Source organism: Musca autumnalis, unplaced genomic scaffold, assembly GCF_047663935.1.
Source record: "Musca autumnalis isolate F117 unplaced genomic scaffold, ASM4766393v1 scaffold_3, whole genome shotgun sequence".
NCBI classification, from domain to species: Eukaryota; Metazoa; Arthropoda; class Insecta; order Diptera; family Muscidae; genus Musca; species Musca autumnalis.
In genome coordinates this window covers 214,509,664-214,533,359 of record NW_027411866.1, presented here as the reverse complement: position 1 = coordinate 214,533,359, position 23,696 = coordinate 214,509,664, and the positions used below count along the sequence as shown (strand labels likewise).

At 34.5% G+C, this 23,696-nt stretch overlaps 2 protein-coding genes across 6 annotated transcripts in view; one reads left to right on the top strand and one right to left on the bottom strand.

The window, feature by feature from the left end:
- PAPLA1 (Phosphatidic Acid Phospholipase A1) overlaps positions 1 to 23,696 on the bottom strand; it is a 287,526-nt gene that overhangs the window by 227,693 nt on the left and 36,137 nt on the right. The window lies entirely within an intron of this gene.
- Positions 1 to 23,696, top strand: part of LOC141398884 (uncharacterized) — a 171,316-nt gene that overhangs the window by 118,127 nt on the left and 29,493 nt on the right. For all 4 annotated transcript variants that reach the window (XM_073976655.1, XM_073976656.1, XM_073976653.1 and 1 more), the window contains 3 exons: positions 9,783 to 10,000; positions 10,106 to 10,258; positions 13,426 to 13,555. In XM_073976655.1, the coding sequence (XP_073832756.1) occupies positions 9,783 to 10,000; positions 10,106 to 10,258; positions 13,426 to 13,555 (501 nt within the window). The remainder of the gene's footprint in view (positions 1 to 9,782; positions 10,001 to 10,105; positions 10,259 to 13,425; positions 13,556 to 23,696) is intronic.

Genomic DNA, 23,696 nt, shown 5'->3' with positions numbered 1-23,696 from the left:
CGTTAACAAAAATTATCGTACATTGTGTGGCACGCTGTTAATGTCGATTAATGCCGGTGATAAGCAAAAGAGGAACAGGTGCTCTCAGTGAACGTCGCTATTTTCACATACATTATTCAAATTAGTGAAAAAACAATGAGCTCACACAATAACAGCTCCCTTCTTCTTTATTTGCCAATTCGATTTTCGAATGTTGGCGACCAAAATGCAAATATAAGTATAATATTACAATAGTTTGAATTATTAAATATTGTTTATAATATCGGCAAAAGTCTCTCTCAGCTCCCTAAAGTGTGTAAAAGCGAATATGAGGTCACACTCGTGCTCTCAGTGAACCTTACTCTCTCCTCACACACAAAACCTATTTAACTTATTTAAAAACATTTCCTAACACAATAACACAAAGCTACCTCCTAAAAGTAGGCTTGCTTTTGTATGATTTTTTGAGAAAAGGGGGGGGGGGTGGGGGGGAAATAATTTAATTTGTGGAAAACATTTCCTTATAAACATTGGATTAAGATATGTTAGGATCTACAGATATCTCCTCTTAATGGTTTTCTATAACTGGTAGGCAGCCTAAAAGTATACTTACTTACTTAGCTGGCCCATTACAGAACATTTGTTCTATAGGCCGAACTAAGAAAAGATCTCCAATTCTCTCTATTTGTTGCTTCACTTTCTGGATTACCGCGCCTTTTCATCTCATCATCCACTTGTTTGCGCCATCTATTCCTTGGCCTGCCAATTCTGCGTGCACCGCCAAGCGGTCCGTGTTTATACACCTTCTTAGCGGGGTCATCATCGCTCATTCTTATGATATGGCCTAGCCAACGCAATCGCTGCATCTCGATACGTTTAACAATATTGATGTCGTTGTACAGCAGATACAGCTCGTGGTTCATGCGACGTCGATATTCACCGTCAACGCAGATTGGTCCGTAGATCTTTCGAAGAATTTTTCTCTCAAACACACCAAGCACTGTCTGCTTGCGCAAGTACCCACGCTTCGGAGCCATACATCAGCACCGGTAGTATCAGAGTTTTGTAGAGCGTTATTTTTGTTTGACGGGATGTGGCTTTGTTTTTGAACTGCTTACTTAAACCAAAGTAGCATCTGTTGGCCAATATAATTCTTCTTTTTATGTCACAACTGATGTCGTTTGTTGTGTTTACGGAGGTGCCGAGGTAGACGAAGTCTTTTACTACCTCAATATTATAGGAACCAACTTCCACAGTCGGTCCGAGCTCAATGGACGCATTGCGCGTCGACACTTTATAAAGGTATCAGTTACTTCTTTTACTGATCAGCCTATGATGTCTATATCATCAGCATAAGGAACTAACATGTGACTATTGGTGTAGATTGTGCCACTTCTTTTGACGTTTGCCTCTCGTATAACCTTTTCCAGCAGGATGTTAAAGAGATCACACGAAAGGCTGTCTCCTTGTCTGAAACCTCTTTTGGTACCAAACTCTTCGGAGAGGTTCTTTCCTATTTTAACTGAGGACCTCGTGTCAGTTAAAGTCATTTTGCAAAGACGGATGAGCTTTGCGGGGATACCAAATTCAGACATGGCTTGGAATACCTTTGAACGCAGCGGGCTGCGAAGGCTGCTTTATAATCGACAAAAAGGTGGTAGGTGTCGATCTGCATCTCTTGGGTCTTCTCCAGGATTTGCCGCAGGGTAAATATCTGGTCAATGGTGGTATGGTCCATTTATCTCGTTGACCATAGGCTTTAGTCGTTCGCACAATACCCCTGACACGATCTTGTAGGCAATAGGGAGTAGACTTATGTCCCTATAGTTAGAGCATACAGTCTTATCTCCCTTCTTGTGGACGGGACACAGGATACTCAGGTTCCAATCGTCGGGTACTCGTTGTTCCTGCCAGATGTTGCTAACTAGCTGATGAATACACCTTATCAGCGTGTCGCCTCCGGTTTTGAACAGCTCGGCTGGTAAACCATCGGCTCCTGCTGCCTTATTATTCTTCAGCCGATTTATTGCTGTCTTTACCTCATCTTGGCTGGGCCGTATACATTCAATACCAACTTCTGGGATTGGGACTGTGGTATCTTCGTCGTCTTCGCTGCTATTGGATACCAACAGTACACTATCTGTATCAGTTACCAAATTACCTTGCTGGTCTCTACAGGAGGATGTGCCTGTACCAAAGCCATCAGTTTGATGCTTGACTCTTTGGTAGAATTTTCGGACTTCATTCTGGCTCCTGTACATCTCGATTTTTTCAGCCTCCCGCTTTTCCATCTCTCTCTTTTTCCTGCGGAAAAGACGTTTCTCCTCTCTCCTTTTCTCCCTGTATCTCTCTCGAGCGCTACGTTGCTACGGATTGTAAAGTAGCCCTATATGCCGCATTTTTCTCTTCGGTGGCAGCACGACACTCCTGATCATACCATGGATTCCTTGGTGAGGGTCTCTGGTATCCAAGTATGGATTTTGCGGCTGTTTGCATGGAGTGGACAATGCTTTGCCATTGCGCTGATATGTTATCGGGATGAGGAGTGCTTTGACTAAGCAATTGGGCTAGTTGAGTGGAATATGCTGTGGCTATCTGTTGTGATTGCAGCTTACCGATGTCTAACTTTCGTGTTGTGTCTGTTCGTACTTTGTTTGCTACAAGGTAGTGGTCCGAATCAATGTTTGCGCCTCAGAACGATCGTACATCCAACACGCTCGATGAATGTCTTCCATCTATCACAACATGATCAATTTGATTTCTTGTTTTCTGATCTGGAGACAGCCAGGTGCCCTTATGAATATCGAGATGATTAAATCTGGTACTGCTAACTACCATGTTTTTTGCAGCTGCAAAGTCTATCAGCCTCATACCATTGTCAGATGTTTCACTGTGGAGGCTGAATTTCCCGACTGTTGGGCCAAAGATATTCTCCTTTCCAATTTTGGCATTAAAATCGCCTAGAATGATTTTAATGTCATGGGCAGGGCAACTGTCATATGTTTCTTCTAAGCGCTCGTAAAATATATCTTTGGTCTGTTCGTCCTTTTCTTCAGTGGGAGAATGAGCGCAAATAAAGCTGATGTTGAAGAATTTAGCTTTTATTCGAATTGCAGCGAGTCTTTCATTCACTGGAGTGAAGCTGGATACCAGATGTTTTAGTCTCCGCCTAACTACAAATCCGCAACCAAACTCATGCTTTACGTCATGGCAGCTATAATACAGTGCGTCACCTTTAGGTGTTGTTGTTACGCCTTTCCCAATCCATCGTATTTCCTGTATGGCAGTAATATCGGCCTTGTAATTTTCAAGTACATCTGCCAATGCGAAGACTGCACCTTCTCTATAAAGAGTGCGAACATTCCAGGTGCAGATTCGCAGATCATGGTCCTTAAAACGTTTGCGGAGTTCGTCAACTTTAGAGGGGGTTGTTTTTCTTTTCTTTCGTTTTTTCATAGTATGCTGTTTTTTCTAGGGGAGGGTTACTAACCCGACGCCCAAGCCCAAGTTTTTAACGTTCTTATGGGAGAACGCGCGGCACATGTTAGCTCACTACCTTCAACGGGTGTTAAAGGCAGTTCCCCAGGTGACACGGGGAGGTCAGTGTCCACTTGAGATGAAAGAGGGACCAAGATAAATCCTGGGCTTTGCCATGTTAAAACCGGTCAGGACCGTTGCTTGGTATCTTCCATCCCCTACGTCACCCAGCCTAAAAGTATGCGATGTATAAAATACATCCTTATGGTCTTTAATAAATCGAAACCATTTGAAGGTGATTTATAAACAGAAGACCTCTTTACTCGTAAGTCTCTTATAGATTGAAAACATCCTAAAATTCCTAGACAGGAGACATTCTTTATAGATAGAAGTTCTCCTAAAAACTCTCTGAAAACATCTCTGTAGATAGAAGATCTTCTATAGATAGAAAATGTTTTTTTAGTATCTTCTGTACGATAGAATACCTTTAAATGGTCTTTCATAGATAAAAGACAAACTAAAGGTCTTCGATAGGTGACGATCCCATCTAAAACCCCTAAAAGTATGCCCTCTTTTTTCTTAAAGCATGGTTTTTAAATAAAAAAGAAAAAGTCATTTAAATTTGAAACTAATTATCCTTATACACATTGGATTAACATTTCTTAGAGCGTACACGGTATCTCCTCTTAGAGGTTTTCTATAGCTGTAAGACATTCTAAAAGTATACCATGTATAGAATACATTATTATGGTATTTTCTAAACAGAAACGTTTTCAAGATATCTTATGCACAGAAGACCTCCTAAAGGTCTCTTATAGATTGAAAACATCCTAAATTTCCAGAGAGAAAACATTCTTTATAAATAGAAGTTCTCCTAAAGCCTCTCTGAAACCTTTTCTGTATATAGAAGAATCCCTAAAAATCTTCTATTGAAAGAAAAACAAATTTTTAAACATCGTCTATGCGATAGAAGACTTTTTACCGGTCTTACATAGATACAAGATAAGCTAAGGGTCTTTGATAGGTGGAGGGCCCATTCTAAAGGTCTTTCAATAGATTTATAACCTACTAAAGCTCCTAAAAGTATGCCCTCGTTTGTATTAAAGTATGGATTTTACATAAAAATGAGAAGAATCATTTAAATTGGAAAATAATTTTCTTTCTAAACATTGAATTAACATTTCATAGGAACTACAGGTATCGTCTGTTAAAGTTTTTCTATAGCAAACATCCTTATGGTATTTAATAAACAGAAACTTTTTGAAGCAATTTTATATCCAGAAGACCTCCTTCTGTCTTTTATAGATTTAAAACATGCTAAACTTCCTAGGAAACATTCTCTATAGATAGAATTTTTCATATCAGTCCATAGATACAAGACAAACTGAAGGTATTCCATTAGTGGAGGGCCCCTTCTAAAGGGTCTTTCAATAGACGTAAAACCTACTAAAGCTCCTAAAAGTATGCCCTCCTTTGTTTGTGTTGTTTTTATATAAAAAGGAGAAAAAATCATTTAAATTGAAAAATAATTTTCCATATAAACATTGGATTGGCATTTCTAAGGATCTACAGGTATCGCCTCTTAAAGGTTTTCAATAGCTGGAAGATACCCTAAAAGTATGTATGTCATATATATCTTGTATCCAGAATACCTCCTTCTGTCTGTTATAGATTGAAAACATGCTAAACCTCCTAGATAGGAAACATTCTCTATAGATAGAAATTTCCATATCGGTCTTCCATAAATACAAGAAAAACTGAAGGTATTCCATTGGTGGAGGGCCCCTTCTAAAGGTCTTTCAATAGACATAAAACCTATTAAAGCTCCTAAAAGTATACCCTCTTTTGTTTTAAGGCACGGTTTTTAGATAAAAAGGAGGAAAACCCCGATTAAATTGTAAAACAATTCTCCTTATAAACATTGGGTTTGAATTTCTTAGGACCAACAGGTATCTTCTCTTAAAGGTTTTCTATAGACGACTAAAAGTATGCCAGTATATGATATAGAAATCATTTAAAATGTATGTTATACAATAACATTTAACAAAACATTGTTCCACAACATCCCATACGGGACAAGGGAGTCTTCTCTCATATCAATGAGTGCACCCCGATTCATATTTAGCTCAATGATATGGGACCTACTGTTTATCGCCGAGTCCGAACGGCGTGTCTTTAGACACCACTTGTGTAGAAGTTTTTCAAGGCTGAAATACTCAGGAAATGTCGCCAACATTACTGAGGGGTATTTTGCCACCGTTGAAAAATTTTTGATGTTGCTTGGCCGGGGAATCGAACCCCCGACCTTCTGCGTGCAAGGCGGGCGTGCATACCATTGCACCACGGTGGCACCCAATAACAATAACATCCCACCTAAATAATTTCTATTAATGGAGAACCCTTTAAAGGTGTGCAATTGACAAAAGACGCCTTGAAGGTCTTCTATATATAGGTAAGGACATCCTAAAGATATGTTGTAAAGCAACCCAGCCTAAATGTATTTTATAGTTAGAATACGTGTCATAAAGTTCAGTTATATGCACAGAAAAAAAAATCGGGCGATAAAAAAATTATCATATTGACGAAATTCGATAAAATAATAATAATATTGAGATACCACCTCTTGCGAAGGATTTTTTATAAATAGAATAACTTCTCTATCTCATACACCAATGAATTAATTGAAAAATCATCACTGCCATTGTAACAGCTCCCTAAAGTATACTATCGTAAAATATGTTGCGGGGGGTAGCTCTATAGCAGCGTCAGGCACCATACTTTTCCATTGCATACTTTACGGGGTGTGATTGTGTGAGTGCATGCTTTTTCAATGGGTTGAATTGTGTGAGTGTGGAGAGAGCAACGTTAAATAAGCGCACGTGGGCGCTCTCTCGCCTGACACTGCTCTCGACCAAGGCCATTCCATCAAACTAAAGCAAGTGTTTATGTATAGGTGAAAAAACAACAACCACATTATGTTTAACATTCGTTTTTGCTCACGTTCACTGTGAATGAGAGAGAATGCAAATGCAAAACAACTCAGTGGGCGCCCGCAGTATACAGACGGGCGACCCTGCTCTATAGATAGAACACTCCTTAACTTCTTCTACAAATAGAAGGCCTCCTAATGCTCTTCAAAAAGGGTTTGAAATAATTTTTATAGTTCATAGATAGGCCGATTTTGTTTATACCCTCAACCTTAAGGTTAACACTTTCCCAGCAAAACTAACCCCTTATTTTAAGAATGGTATGTCGCGCCATATATGTGGTTGTTTTTTAACCACTAAAATAATGGGTTAGAATGGGGGTTTGTAAGGGTTATTTTTGCTGGGTTGATACGATCCAAAATGCGCCTTATCGAAATAATGTTTTTGGACCCCAGGTATGTTTGGATGAAATCCGTTTCAGACAATTTGGAGTCGATTTATCGCTAGCCATCTGTCTTATTGGCTAATTGACTGGTGCTCACGATAACTCTCGAACGGACCAACCGATTAGGTCCAACCTTTGCCACATGTATTATTTCCAAGCTTAGATAAAGTTAGAAGATGAGCCATATAGGTCCCCATCTTCGTAATATTTCTTCAAAACGTAAATCAGTTTTCGTGGACGAGTCCATAATAGTCCGAAACTTCGAAAAAAAACCTACGGTGATAAACTCTGCACATCGTACTATTTCTATCAAACTAAAAATGGTAATCGACCCATTATTATACACATTGTAACGAAAAAATCTGATCTTTATACCCTCAGCATTTATGCTAACGACGGTATAATACAGTTTCATAAGGGCAAAATGTCCATCATCAAAATAATGGTTTTGACCCCAAGAATGTTTGTACGACATCCAAATTCAGACAATTTGGAGTTGATTTAGTCATGTCGGTAAGTATGTCTGTCTGTCTTTCTGGCTGGCTGGAGCGCACGATAACTCTCGAAGGGATCAACCGACTCAGTCCAAAATTTGGCTTTCATAATATTTTATCCAAACTTAGTTTAAGTTTGAAGATGGTCATACCGGTCCACTCCTTCCGGTACCTCCCCCACAAAACCTCAAAACTTTTCGGTTAAGTGGTACACATGATAACTCTCGAAGGCAGTAACCGATTTTATCCATTATTTATACATCGTAAAATTTCTACCAGAAATAGATGAGTTGCGGTTATGGACTACATCAGTCCACTCCTTCGGGTACCCCCCGAGCAAAATTTCGGAAAAGTGCAGTTTAAGACCTGCTCTCGAATTATTATTGAGAAAACTTGTAAAAATCGCTACGACACCATGTGTAGTGTCTGTAGCGCATGATATCTCTCGGGCGGATCAGCTGATTCGGAGCAACCCATTTGGTCCAAGTTTTGGATTTCCTAATATTTTGTCCAAATGTAATTTAACTTCGAATATGGTCCATATCGCTCTTCGAAGATCCTTTAAAATCTTCTGATATAGTGGTCCGAAGCCTCTTAGTTGTACGGTGATCAACTGAAATGACTCTCAAAATAAGGCCTACTTCCAAAATGGACTAATTCGAGCCATTTCTGCAGGTACCTACTTCGCATCACTTGCGAACTTTAATCCAATTTGTCCGAAGTTCAAGATCCCAAATACCTAATTTTTGAGGAAAAGGATTTGGTTGCGTAGCCGGTATTCGATTCTATATTTTCAACAGATCAGTGCCGAGCAGACGGTTAGCGCTGGTTACGAATTTTTTCGACTATTCACACTCACACAACCCGAACGCAAAGAATGAGCATGCAAAAGAGAGAGCAAATGTTTTGATTTGTTTTTGTTTTGTAGCTTGCGTGCATACAAACATACTAACACACTGTCATAAATTGGCAATGTTTTGTATACATTTACATTTTTGGCTGCGCTCTTCTTGGTCGGTACTGCACTCGATGAAAGTTTCAACTCTCACAGGCTCAGGGTATATCTCTGTCGGCAAAGCCGACTGATAATATTTCGCTTGTTTTGCTATTGTTTTTGTTATACTCTCTCTCATCCTTGTTTTGATAATTCTGTTTAAGCTTAATTATTCATATGTATTAAGGCGTCATTCACTATTACCCCTTCTTCTACTCTCTCGTATTTATTACCTCTGCTTTATTTGTTGTTTACATTCATCTGTCGGTTTGTAAGTGTATTTGCAAATCGTTTGACCATTGTACAAAATCATACATTGAGGGTTCTAGAGAGGCTACGCTTCAGAGAACAAAAATTACTGGTGGGTAAGTTCAGTTGTAAATCAGACCGCGAATTAAAACCTCAGATAAGTGACGGTTTTAATTCGCAAACTATAACCTGCAATGTAAAGTAAAGCTGTGTGCTGAGTAAAGTCGTGTGTGACTAAGTGAAGCCAGGTTAATAAAGCATATTTAAAATCAATTTTAAAAGAGGACTTTATGAGCTGTAAGACGATCCCAATTTTGTTGTCAAAGAGAAAAGTAGAAATAGACCATATGAGCTTTGAATCAATACCAAATGTGTTGGTCTGGGTAGTCAAATATCAGAGTTATCCCAAAAGCGATAAACTATCCCAAATTTCGTATTTTGAAACATATATTCCAATGGCAAATATCTCTATTTGGTGTATTAAAATATTTAATCTGCTAATCAGAGAAGATTAACCAGCCCTGGTTTGCCAGCTCGGAGAAGATGAACTGGGTTTTCACTTAAAAATTACCTTTCTTACCTTTTCCCTTTCCCTTCTTATGTTCTATGAAGATTTTAACAAACCAGGGGTTTTAGTGGTTTTACGTCATATTTATATTCAGATACTACAGCATTGTAGAGTGAAAAGAAGTATTATGAACAATTTTGGAGTTTCCCTTAAATCCAGTTTTTTTGCCTACAATTAAGTTAAGATTAAGATTCATGTCATCATGTGCGACAACGACTTACTTTTATATTTCACTCTTTCAGCCACCCTAATACAAATTCCGCCTCAAATAAATTCCGTCATAATGAAGAGAGTAACATCATCACTTTTAATGTTTTATTGTTAATCGACAATATGAAACATAAATTTTTATTAAGGAAATTCATAAGCAATGTGAAAAATGTTTATGAAGAGTATCTTTTTTAAGCTTACAACGCTATCTTGTCTTAGTTTCAGTTTCATGTCATAAAAATCCTAAATGAAATTTAACACTAAAAACAGTCTTTACGACGGCCCAATGAACAGACTCCACTAAGCTCCGATTATTATTTTGCTATAAAATAAGAACAGCTTATGAGCCATCAGAAATAAACATCCATTCTCTTCTAATAGATTTTAATCTAAATATAATTTCCCTCATTTTTAACAATTTATGTTCTTTCTTTTACAGATATCCCAGCCGCCTTCAATTTCAACAACTCGCGACAATTCCTGACAGGATTGAATAGCATAAAGGAACACGAAGGTGGTGATGCATTCCGTGGCATCTCACATGCTGCCGAATTGGTACCTTATGATAGTGCCGTGTTCATCTCTACGGCGACATTGGCCAATCACACAGATCAAGTGCATGATGCCGCCATAACGCTTTTGAAAAAGAGAATAAGGGTTTGTAGAAAAGATTTTTATGCACAAAAAGAAGAAGAATGCTTTGTTTATTTAACTAATTTTTAAAATGTTTCTACTTTTTATTTTTTTTTTTTGCAACATCAGCTCTATCTCATTTGGTTTGGTGAACGTGCACTCAGTGAAAATGAAACCCAAGAAACTGTTGGTGGTATTTTGGGTGAAGTTGCCATACGTTCGGGTGGCGAAGTTCTGCACATTGTGGGCAATGAAAATTCCATGGAATTGGAAGGTAGTACGGTAAGTTAAGGAAAATAAATGCACAATTTATAAAGAGAGAAAATTAAAATTCATGTGACGTTTGGGGTAATTTGGGTACTGATTTTTTAGAAAGTGCACATCAAAAATTATTTTTGAGACCTTTATAAAGACTTGGATTTTTTAAAAAATATTTTTGAGGACTTTACCAAGACGTGGGTTTTTTAAAAAATAGTTTTGAGGCCCTTACCAAGACGTGGATTTTTTAAAAAATATTTTTGAGGCCTTTACCAAGACGTGGATTTTTTAAAAAATATTTTTAGGGCCTCCACCAACACGTGGATTTTTTAAAAAATATTTTTGAGGCCCTTACCAAGACGTGGATTTTTTAAAAAATATTTTTGAGGCCTTTACCAAGACGTGGATTTTTTAAAATATATTTTTGAGGCCTTTACCAAGACGTGGATTTTTTAAAAAATATTTTTAAGACCTTTACCAAGACCTGGATTTTTTAAAAAATATTTTTAAGACCTTTACCAAGATCTGGATTTTTTAAAAAAATATTTTGAGGTCTTTACCAAGACGTGGATTTTTTAAAAAATATTTTTGAGGCCTTTGCCAAGACGTGGATTTTTTAAAAAATATTTTCAAGGCCTCCAGCAAGACGTGGATTTTTTAAAAAATATTTTCAAGGCCTCCAGCAAGACGTGGATTTTTTTAAAAAATATTTTTAAGACCTTTACCAAGACGTGGATTTTTTAAAAAATATTTTTAAGACCTTTACCAAGACGTGGATTTTTTAAAAAATATTTTTAAGACCTTTACCAAGACGTGGATTTTTTAAAAAAATATTTTTAAGACCTTTACCAAGACGTGGATTTTTTAAAAAATATTTTCAAGGCCTCCAGCAAGACGTGGATTTTTTAAAAAATATTTTCAAGGCCTCTACTAAGACGTGGATTTTTTAAAAAATATTTTTAAGGCTTCTACTAAGACGTGGATTTTTTAAAAATTATTTTTAAGGTATCTACGAAGATGTGGATTTTTTAAAAAATATTTTTAAGACCTCTACTAAGAAGTGGATTTTTTAAAAATTATTTTTAAGGCCTCTACTAAGACGTGGATTTTTTAAAAATTATTTTTAAGGCCTCTACTAAGACGTGTATTTTTTAAAAATATTTTTAAGGCCTCTGCTAAGACGTGGATTTTTTAAAAATTATTTTTAATGCCTCTACTAAGACGTGGATTTTTTAAAAATTATTTTTAATGCCTCTACTAAGACGTGGATTTTTTAAAAATTATTTTTAAGGTCTCTACGAAGATGTGGATTTTTTTTTAAATTATTTTTAAGGCCTCTACTAAGACGTGGATTTTTTAAAAATTATTTTTAAGACCTCTACTAAGACGTGGATTTTTTAAAAATTATTTTTAAGGCCTCTACTAAGACGTGGATTTTTTAAAAATTATTTTTAAGGCCTCTACTAAGACGTAGATTTTTTAAAAATTATTTTTAAGGCCTCTACTAAGACGTGGATTTTTTAAAAATTATTTTTAAGGCCTCTACTAAGACGTGGATTTTTTAAAAATTATTTTTAAGGCCTCTACTAAGACGTGGATTTTTTAAAAATTATTTTTAAGACCTCTACTAAGACGTGGATTTTTTAAAAATTATTTTTAAGGCCTCTACTAAGACGTGGATTTTTTAAAAATTATTTTTAAGGCCTCTACTAAGACGTGGATTTTTTAAAAATTATTTTTAAGGCCTCTACTAAGACGTGGATTTTTAAAAATTATTTTTAAGGCCTCTACTAAGACGTGGATTTTTTAAAAATTATTTTTAAAGCCTCTACTAAGACGTGGATTTTTAAAAAAATATATTTTTAAAGCCTCTACTAAGACGTGGATTTTTAAAAAAAATATATTTTTAAGACCTCTACTAAGACATGGATTTTAAAAAATATGTTTTTAAGGCCTTTACTAAGACGTGGATTTTTAAAAAAATGTTTTTAAAGCCTCTACTAGGACGTGGTTTTTAAAAAAATATTTTTAAGGCCTCTACTAAAACGAAGATTTAAAAAAAATATATATTTTGAAGGCTTCTGGCAAGACGAGGATTAAAAAAAAAAATATTTTGAAGGCCTCTGCCAAGACGTGGACTTAAAAGAAAAATAAGGCCTCTACCAAGTCGTGGATTATTATAAAATATTTTAAGGTCTCTGGCAAAATTTGGATTGAAAAAATATATTTTTTAAATATATTTTTTCTACCAAGATATACATTAAAAAAATTTTAAGGCCTCCGCGAAGAGAGACCACAAAAAACATTTTTCTCAAAATTTGGAAAAAAAGTCACACCCCCCTCTAATACATCCATTAACAAAGTGTATTCTGAGTTCGACTATGGCACTCTAATTTTTTTTCTAAAACTATGCTTCAGGCTATAAAATAAAAAAACCAAGTAATTTAATCTGAAAACTGAAAGTAAAAACTATTTGTGATGCTTGCTCAGCATCAGTGCAAAACAGTTATGATAACCCGCTCACATCCCCCCACTAAGTGAACAACAATGATTCGGCATCTTCATCAGCAACGTAGTAAAACATAGCACTTGTGGTGGAAAAAATCAGAAAAAAATGGCAAGACACATGTCTTCTAAAGTGAATGGATGGAATGGCAAAGTACGAAGAGCGAGTATTGATATCAAAAATGCAATATTTTTTACGCATAAAATTTCTAGCAACAAAATACGTGTGGTGCTATGGTTAGTGGGATTTTGAAATTGCTTAGATTACAAAATCAATGGTTGACACAATGGAAATTTTTAGAAAGGGAAAACAAGAGAAGGTATATTTCGAAATTGTTTCTATTGTGGATGAAAATTATAGGGACTTGAATCTTAAGAGAGGAGAAGACAACAGTTTCGGATTTTGCCACAAAACCTCATTTGCTCTTTAAATTTTTGTTTAGAAACAAAATCTCCTTCCTAATTTAAATAAAATTGTTTTAAAATTAATTATAAAGTTATATTTAGATACAAATTTTCTACAATTTAATTTTAAAATTGTGGCGAAATTCGAATTAGTTTCCTTTGTCTTTCAATTTTACAAATAAAATTGTTAATAATATTTTAATTGTCAATAATTATTTTTTATTCCTAATTTCACTTAAAATTACTAATAACATTAATTCTCTTCTTGTATTTCCCTTCAGCTCACAATTGTGGCAGATGCTTTGCGTGGCTCCCAAGAATTGGATGTACCTGTTGATACCACCCTATCCAGTTTACACGTTAAAATTGATAAACTGATGAGAAGGGCGGTATTGGAAACGCCCAATGGCGGTTAGTTTTTGGAACAAAATTACAATAACATAATTAATATCTCACCAATTTTATTTTTTGTCTTAATTTATTTTAATTGTTTTATAATACCCTTTTTTATGTTTAATGCACAAATTATATTTAATTATTTGTCTTTTGTATTACAATGTCTTTTCTCTCTTCGTCTGTCTTTCTTCACTCTATTTTATGTTTAATTTTATTTTTAATATTAAAACAAAACAAAAACACAAAAATATGTTTACTAACAAAAAAACCGAAAACAAAGTAGTTAAGATATTTTACCTTAATATTATTAAGGTTTTATAACACAAAACACATAATGAGCTTTAATTATTGAAACAAAACAAAAAATCATAATTTCAATAAAAAATTTGATATATTTGTATCTATAATACATAATTAAGGAGATAAATTAAAAACAACGAAAAATATTATATTTTAGAGGGGATTCAATACTCGAAAAAAAAACTTAAACACATTGGTAAAGCGTAACATGTTTCGGGAAATGTCAAAACACTATTGTGAATGAACAATATTTTCAAATTTTGTCAGTGAAAAGTGGTATTAAATTACACAAATGCAATGCAATTTTGAGAGTATTTACATTAAAATGGATTTAAATTGTCAATTCCATTACACACTAGCATACAGGAACAAAAAACATTTCGAAAATACCAGGATTTTTTAAAAAATATTTTTAAGGACTCCACCAACACGCGGATTTTTTAAAAAATATTTTGAAGGCCTCCCCCAACACGTGGATTTTTTAAAAAATATTTTAAGGACTCCACCAGCACGTGGATTTTTCTTAAAAATATTTTTAAGGACTCCATTAATATGTGGATTTTTTAAAAAAATATTTTTAAGGACGCCACCAGCACATGGATTTTTTAAAAAATATTTTTAAGGACTCCACCAACAAGTGGATTTTTTAAAAAATATTTTTAAGGACTCCACCAACATGTGGATTTTTTAAAAAATATTTTTAAGGAATTCAACAACACGTGGATTTTTTAAAAAATATTTTTAAGGAATTCAACAACACGTGGATTTTTTAAAAAATATTTTTAAGGAATTCAACAACACGTGGATTTTTTAAAAAATATTTTTAAGGAATTCAACAACACGTGGATTTTTTAAAAAATATTTTTAAGGAATTCAACAACACGTGGATTTTTTAAAAAATATTTTTAAGGAATTCAACAACACGTGGATTTTTTAAAAAATATTTTTAAGGAATTCAACAACACGTGGATTTTTTAAAAAATATTTTTAAGGAATTCAACAACACGTGGATTTTTTAAAAAATATTTTTAAGGAATTCAACAACACGTGGATTTTTTAAAAAATATTTTTAAGGAATTCAACAACACGTGGATTTTTTAAAAAATATTTTTAAGGAATTCAACAACACGTGGATTTTTTAAAAAATATTTTTAAGGAATTCAACAACACGTGGATTTTTTAAAAAATATTTTTAAGGAATTCAACAACACGTGGATTTTTTAAAAAATATTTTTAAGGAATTCAACAACACGTGGATTTTTTAAAAAATATTTTTAAGGAATTCAACAACACGTGGATTTTTTAAAAAATATTTTTAAGGAATTCAACAACACGTGGATTTTTTAAAAAATATTTTTAAGGAATTCAACAACACGTGGATTTTTTAAAAAATATTTTTAAGGAATTCAACAACACGTGGATTTTTTAAAAAATATTTTTAAGGAATTCAACAACACGTGGATTTTTTAAAAAATATTTTTAAGGAATTCAACAACACGTGGATTTTTTAAAAAATATTTTTAAGGAATTCAACAACACGTGGATTTTTTAAAAAATATTTTTAAGGAATTCAACAACACGTGGATTTTTTAAAAAATATTTTTAAGGAATTCAACAACACGTGGATTTTTTAAAAAATATTTTTAAGGAATTCAACAACACGTGGATTTTTTAAAAAATATTTTTAAGGAATTCAACAACACGTGGATTTTTTAAAAAATATTTTTAAGGAATTCAACAACACGTGGATTTTTTAAAAAATATTTTTAAGGAATTCAACAACACGTGGATTTTTTAAAAAATATTTTTAAGGAATTCAACAACACGTGGATTTTTTAAAAAATATTTTTAAGGAATTCAACAACACGTGGATTTTTTAAAAAATATTTTTAAGGAATTCAACAACACGTGGATTTTTTAAAAAATATTTTTAAGGAATTCAACAACACGTGGATTTTTTAAAAAATATTTTTAAGGAATTCAACAACACGTGGATTTTTTAAAAAATATTTTTAAGGAATTCAACAACACGTGGATTTTTTAAAAAATATTTTTAAGGAATTCAACAACACGTGGATTTTTTAAAAAATATTTTTAAGGAATTCAACAACACGTGGATTTTTTAAAAAATATTTTTAAGGAATTCAACAACACGTGGATTTTTTAAAAAATATTTTTAAGGAATTCAACAACACGTGGATTTTTTAAAAAATATTTTTAAGGAATTCAACAACACGTGGATTTTTTAAAAAATATTTTTAAGGAATTCAACAACACGTGGATTTTTTAAAAAATATTTTTAAGGAATTCAACAACACGTGGATTTTTTAAAAAATATTTTTAAGGAATTCAACAACACGTGGATTTTTTAAAAAATATTTTTAAGGAATTCAACAACACGTGGATTTTTTAAAAAATATTTTTAAGGAATTCAACAACACGTGGATTTTTTAAAAAATATTTTTAAGGAATTCAACAACACGTGGATTTTTTAAAAAATATTTTTAAGGAATTCAACAACACGTGGATTTTTTAAAAAATATTTTTAAGGAATTCAACAACACGTGGATTTTTTAAAAAATATTTTTAAGGAATTCAACAACACGTGGATTTTTTAAAAAATATTTTTAAGGACTTTAAAAAAATCGCCACAGTGCGAGGATTTTTTTTTTTAAAAGCTCTAAAGCTGTTGTAGGCACCAACTAAGATGACTGATCAGGACGATAACATTTATGAACTTAGTATGCGATTTGGACAAAACTTGGCACATCGAACATCAATTTATCAGACAACACCTTCGGATACATCCCTCATAAAAGTTCAAAATGTTAAGTGCACAATAAGGTCTGTTCGAGGATCGTTTGCATCAAAGGTACTCCGTGTGGTCCCGGGTCCTGTCCACAGCGCTATAATGGTCCAAAATATCTAAGAAATCCTATGGTTACCACCAAAACGTGGCTGGTGAAGTGGAGTGAATAGCATTGATCCAACCTTGGCACATGGTAATATTTCTCTCAATCTTAAATCAACTTCGAAAATGGACTATATCGTACAACTCCTCACAACAGTTCAAAACATTCTCTTAAATACAGTATTAATGTTTTGACATTTTTACCGAAGGCTGTCCTTGTGATTCTGATTACAACGAAATAATTATTTTCTAGGTCAGCTCCTTGCTTCCAGACGTAATGACCAAATGATCATTATCTCGATATATATCGAAAGAATTGACTCTGAAATTTAGATCCAGTTCGAAGATGGGCTTTATCGGTACATTACATCAGGGACCTACTCTGCAAAAGTTTAACACTTTTATAGATCGTGTTAAAATTTTAATGTCCCAAAACACTCACAAAATCCACAAAAATCCAACGGTGACAAACTACAATGGTGAGTGTGAGGCACCATTCTATGAAAGCTATTTCAGAACGTCGATCCATACCGACAAATTTCTGACCGAAAGAAGACTAAATACCGAAAATCGGGAGATATCGTTCTATGGAGGCTATATAAAGGCGTTGACCTATACGACAAATTCAAAGAGGAAAATTGAGTATCCCCAACGTTGTCACGGACCAAATTTCAGCCATTTCGCAGGAAAGTTGAGGCCACAACCTTCAAAATACCAAAAATCGGGAGGTACCGTTCTATGGGGGCTATATGAAGGCATGCACCGATACCGACAAAATTCTGGTGGAAAGTTTTATACCCCCAACATAGAATAAGTACCAAATTCCAGCCATTTCGGTGTGATAATGAAGCTAAAACCTTCAAAACACCGAAAATCGGGAGGTACCGTTCTATGGGGGCTATATGAAGGCATGGACCGATACCGACAAAATTCTGGGGGAAAGTTTTATACGCCCAACGTAGACTAAGTACCAAAATTCAGCCATTTCGGTGTGATAATGAAGCTAAAACCTTCAAAATACCGAAAATCGGGAGGTACCGTTCTATGGGGGCTATATGAATGCGTGGACTTATACCAACAAATTTCAGGTGGAAAATTTTATACCCCTAACGTAGACTAAGTACCAAAATTCAGCCATTTCTGTGTGATAATGAAGCTAAAACCTTCAAAATACCGAATATCGGGAGGTACCGTTTTATGGGGGCTATATGAATGCGTGGACTTATACCAACAAATTTCAGGTGGAAAGTTTTATACACCCAACGATAACTAAGTACCAAATTTCAGCCATTTTGGTAGGATAATGAAGCTAAAACCTTAAACATACCGAAAATCGGGAGGTACCGTTCTATTGGGGCTATATCAAAACGTGGACCGATATATCCCATTTTCAATACCAACCATCCTGCAAGTAATAAAAACTTCTGTACCATATATTGACTCTCTATCTTTAAAATTGGAAGCTGCATATTGATTTCAACAGACAGACAGACGGACGGACAGACGGGCATGGTTAAATCGACATAGAATATTATGCTGATCAATAATATATATACTTTATAGGGTCTCCGACGAATATTTCGATGTGTTACAAACGTAATGACAAATTTAATTATACCCCCCATATGGTGGACGATCCGAGAGTTGCTCTTAAACTTCACTTTATCCGAAATTTGTGTGGGAAGTACCGGAAGGAGTGGACCGATATATTCCATATTCTAACCTGATACATGACTGGGTGAAATAATACGATATGCAAAGTGTGCACCAATCAGAAACCGCCTACGAGAATTATTTTGCGGATTTGCCATTTTGGTTGGTGCCGTCAGGGTTTTTTGAAGGTTTTAGGCCAATATCTCAGGAAGTATGGTATTACATAAGAAAAAAATTGTACCGTCGTAAAGGGAACCGCAAGTACAACCTACTGAAAACAATTTCAAAACGATCCGAGAGTTACTCTTAAACTTCGCTTTATCCCAAATTTGTGTGGGAGGTACCAGAAGGAGTGGACCAATATAGTCAATATTCCAACCTAATACATAACTGGATGAAATAGTACGATATGCAAAATCTGCACCAATAACCCTCTGCGAGAATTATCTTGTGGATTTGTCATTTTGGTTGGTGACGGCAGGGTTTCTTGAAACTTTTAGGCCAATATCTCAGGAAGTATGGAATCGCACAAGAAAAGAATTGTACCGTCGTAAAGGGAGTCGCAAGTACAACCTACTGAAAAAAATTCAAAACGATCCGAGAGGTGCCCTTAAACTTCACTTTATCCGAAATTTGTGTGGGAGGTACCGGAAGGAGTGGTCGGATATAGTCAATATTCCAACCTGATACATGAGTGGATGAAATAATACGATATGCAAAGTCTGCACCAATTAGAAACTCCCTGCGATAATTATCTTGCGGATTTGCCATTTTGGTTGGTGACCTCAGGGTTTCTTGGAGCTTTTAGGCCAATATCTCAGGAAGTATGGTATTGCACAAGAAAAAAATTGTACCGTCGTAAAGGGAGCCGCAAATACAACCTACTGAAAAAAATTCAAAACGATCCGAGAGTTGCCCTTAAACTTCACTTTATCCGAAATTTGTGTGGGAGGTAGCAGAAGGAGTGGACCAATATAGTCAATATTCCAACCTGATACATAACTGGATGAAATAATACGATATGCAAAGTCTGCACCAATCAGAAACCCCCTGCGAGAATTATCTTGCGGATCTGCCATTTTGGTTGGTGACCTCAGGGTTTCTTGGGGCTTTTAGGCCAATATCTCAGGAACTATGGTATTGCACAAGAAAAAAATTGTACCGTCGTAAAGGGAACCGCAAATACAACCTACTGAAAAAAATTCAAAACGATCCGAGAGGTGCCCTTAAACTTCACTTTATCCGAAATTTGTGTGGGAGGTACCGGAAGCAGTGGTCCGATATAGTCAATATTCCAACCTGATACATTACTGAATGATATATGCAAAGTCTGCACCAATCAGAAACCCCCTGTGAGAATTATCTTGCGGATTTGACATTTTGGTTGGTGCCGTCAGAGTTTCTTGAAGCTTTTGGGCCAATATCTCAGGAAGTATGCACAAGAAAAAAAATTGTACCGTCGTAAAGGGAGCCGCAAATACAACTGGACCGATATGGTCCATCTTCGAACTTAAACCATGTTTGGATAAAATATTACCATACCCAAAATTTGGTACGAATCGGTTGATCCGTTCGAGAGTCATAGTGCTCACCAGCCAGTCAAACAGACAGACGGACATGGCAATGAAGTTGAGATAGTTATCTCCGAATCGAAAATAATCAAAAGCCCTTGCTCCAGATGGTATCTCAAGGATCATATAAAAGAATATCGGCTCAACAGGCTTGGGCTAACTGACTAAAGTTCTAGAGTTATGATTAAGGGAATTGGTGATTCAGGACATCTGGAAGAAAAATACAAACCACAATTGTTAACTCTTATAGCGTGTTTATATTGAAGATTTCTTTCTGGGAATTGACAATTAAAATCCACTGGATTGACTAAATGTCAATCCACTATTAAAGACACTGTTTATTTGTGTTGGCAACACTATTAGTTACTTCTTTACTGATTGGGCGCAACTGTGCTGAAGTTTAGAAAAATCAAGGCCCAGCACATGTCGGTCAGAAATCTTGCTGATTATCAATTTCAAAATACGTTATTTTGATTCGAATTTGATAGAATTTCTGTTACAGTTATGTCACAATAATCTATTTTGACAGGGAAGTTAATAGTCACATGGGTTTTCCGTCTCATCTGCATTGGGTAATGAGCAAAAAATAATTCTAGTTTTGAGCCAGTTTTCTTTATTTTCTTTTATTTATATATAAATAAATACAAATAAAATCGTAGATCTTCAAGGCAGAAGTTTTCAAAAAAATTTAAATAGGATTTCAACCCTAAGTTTTCCTTTGCCTTAAAAAATTTAAAATGACACAGCCTTAAAGCTAATTCCTTTAAAAGAATGCTTCAATAGAAAAGGGTTTCCTTTAATATTTGTTATAAAAATTTGTAAATATCACTTCCCTCTCTTAACCCATAACAACTCTCTAAATATACTATTTAACATTGTCCCAGTGTTTTCTAAAAAAAAAAAAAAAAAAAAAAAAAAAACTTATTCCTAGTGTTTATTTAGTACAAAAAAATACTTATAAATATTTACGTCTATATATAAATATTTGTATAATTTTTGGCAAAACCTTATTTTAATTTTTAAGTTATATTTCGTATATATTTCCTGTAAAATTGTTACAGCAAATGAAAAATGAACAAAAATAAAAAAACAAAAAATATTTTCTAAGATTAACATTTCTTGTTGTGTTTTGTGTCTGTTTGTCCTTTGTGTTTTGTCCCTGTCTTGGTATTTTTATTTGTTGTATAGCACCTGCTAAATAAATGCACCGCACCCAAAAATGTAAACCCTGCTGCTGCTTTCGTAAGTATGTATTTTATTATTCAGTGGATAAAATTTAATTAAACGCCTAGTTTCAAATGCACAAATAATAATTTAAAATCATAATAAGATAATTATTAAAGGCTCGATTAACATTTTATAGGCTTTGATTTAAATCAATTCACAATAAATAAAGCCAAAGTAGACAAAAGGGTCCAAATACAAGGTCGCCCATTAAGATCACCTGATTATCATTTTTATTGTCCAAACGATTATTCTATTGAATTTTTTCATATTTATTGATTTGATTTTAAACCAAAATTTATTGGAGAGTGCTGTTTTTGCGGCTCCTTTTGAAATGACAACTTATAATTTTTGCTGAAATTACATTTAAATCACAGTAATGAATTTTAAAATTTAAATTGAAAACAGGCTCTAATAGTCTACTGATTATGCTACACGCCAGGCTCTACCTTCTACCATGGCCTAATACGAGGTCATTGTAGATGAAATCATAAAAATGGTTTTATACCCCGTTTGCACTTAACCGGATTTAATAAACCCACTGGGTTTAAAATTTCAGTTCCGTAGCAAAAAGCTCTTGTGCAATCGCCGTTTTATGGTATAACAAGTAAGAAAGTACCAGTCAGCTGTGCTGACGAAGATATACCCTCAGCCACTGACGAACAAAAACAACAACAAAACCAAACCAAATACAATTAAACCTCGATTATCCATGAATCGATTATACGAGAACATCAATTATTCGGGATAGAAAATAAATATTTGATTTTTTCCATTTCTCTATTTTTCGATATAAACATCATTATTCGGTAGTAAAAAAAGACTTTCCAATGAATTTGATTAAGCAAACAAAATGTAAACAAAAGAAAACTGGAAATTCTCCCGTACTACACAATTTGTGTATTTATGGTATCACAAAAACCCTGGGACAAAGTCAATTCAGATGAATCTGATGATGATGATGCCCTTCTAAAATTTGGTGGATTGGATTAACTTAACAAATATAATAAAAATTATTCGAGAAAATCGATTATCCGTAATGCCTCCGTCCCGACCATCACGGATAATCGAGCTCCGTACAATAATTATGCCGTATATAAAATATATTGATTTTATATCACGAGTTTGTTTTAAAATCTGTAGGTATCGTAATGTGGGGCTATACCAAACATTTTTAGTAACCAAACTTCTGCATAAAGGACTCGAAATATAAAATTCCGTTAAACTAAGTTTAAAAGAAATTTTTGAAAAAGTATTACATTTATCTTGCACAATATCCGTTTTAGTATGTGCCGTCAGGGTATTGTAGCTTTTGGTACATTATCTCAGGCAGAATTGACTTACTCCGAAAAAATTGTACCGTTGGAAATGAGGCCGCTAGAACAACCTACTAAAAACAAGTAAAAAAGCGTTAAGTTCGGCCGCGCCGAATTTTTTATACCCTCCTCCATAAAATATTCTGAACTAAAAGGGAATTATTATTTTCTATCCTCTCCACAATTTGAGGCGGAGATATTCTGTGACCACTGATAACTAAATAAGGTAAAAAATGTATATAGAAATATCTTCAATCGGCTGACAACCTTATATGGGGATAAATCAAAGTGTGGACCTATGTTGATAATTGCTGGTGGAGAAGTTTTGTGACCACTGGGAACCTCAAATGTCGAATTACAAATAGTTCGATTAAAGATTGTTGCTTAAATACTCAAAACACCGAAAATCGGGATGTACGGTTATATGGGGACTATACCAAAATATAGACCTATGTTGACTGTTTTCGTTGGAGATATTCTGTGACCACTGGGAACCTCAAACGTCAAATTACAGGTAGTTCCAGTAAAAATTGTAGCTAAAATTCTCAAAATACCGAAAATCGGGAGGTACCGGTATATGGGGGCTGTACCAAAACGTAGACCTATGTTGACTGTTTTCGTGGGAGATATTCTGTGACCACTGGGAACCTCAAACGTCAAATTATAGGTAGTTCGATTAAAAATTGTAGCTAAAATCCTCAAAATACCGAAAATCGGAGGTACGGTTATATGGGGGCTATACCAAAACGTGGACCTATGTTGACAGTTTTCGGTGGAGATGTTTTGTGACCACTGGGAACCTCAAATGTCGAATTACAAATAGTTCGATTAAAAATTTTAGCTAAAATCCTCAAAATACCGAAAATCGGAAGGTACGGTTATATGGGGGCTATACCAAAATATGGACCTATGTTGACGGTTTTTGGTGGAGATGTTTTGTGACCAGGAACATCAAACGTTAAGTTACAAGTAGTTCGAGTAAAAATGGTAGCTAAAATCGCCAAAATACCGAAAATCGGGAGGTATCGTTATATAGGGTCTATACCAAAACACGGACCTATGTTGGCGGTTTTTGTTGGAGATGTTTTGTGACCACTGGGAACCCCAAGCGTGAAATTACAAGTAGTTTGGTCAAAAAATTATGCAAAATGCATAAATTTTTGCATATGCAAAATACCGAA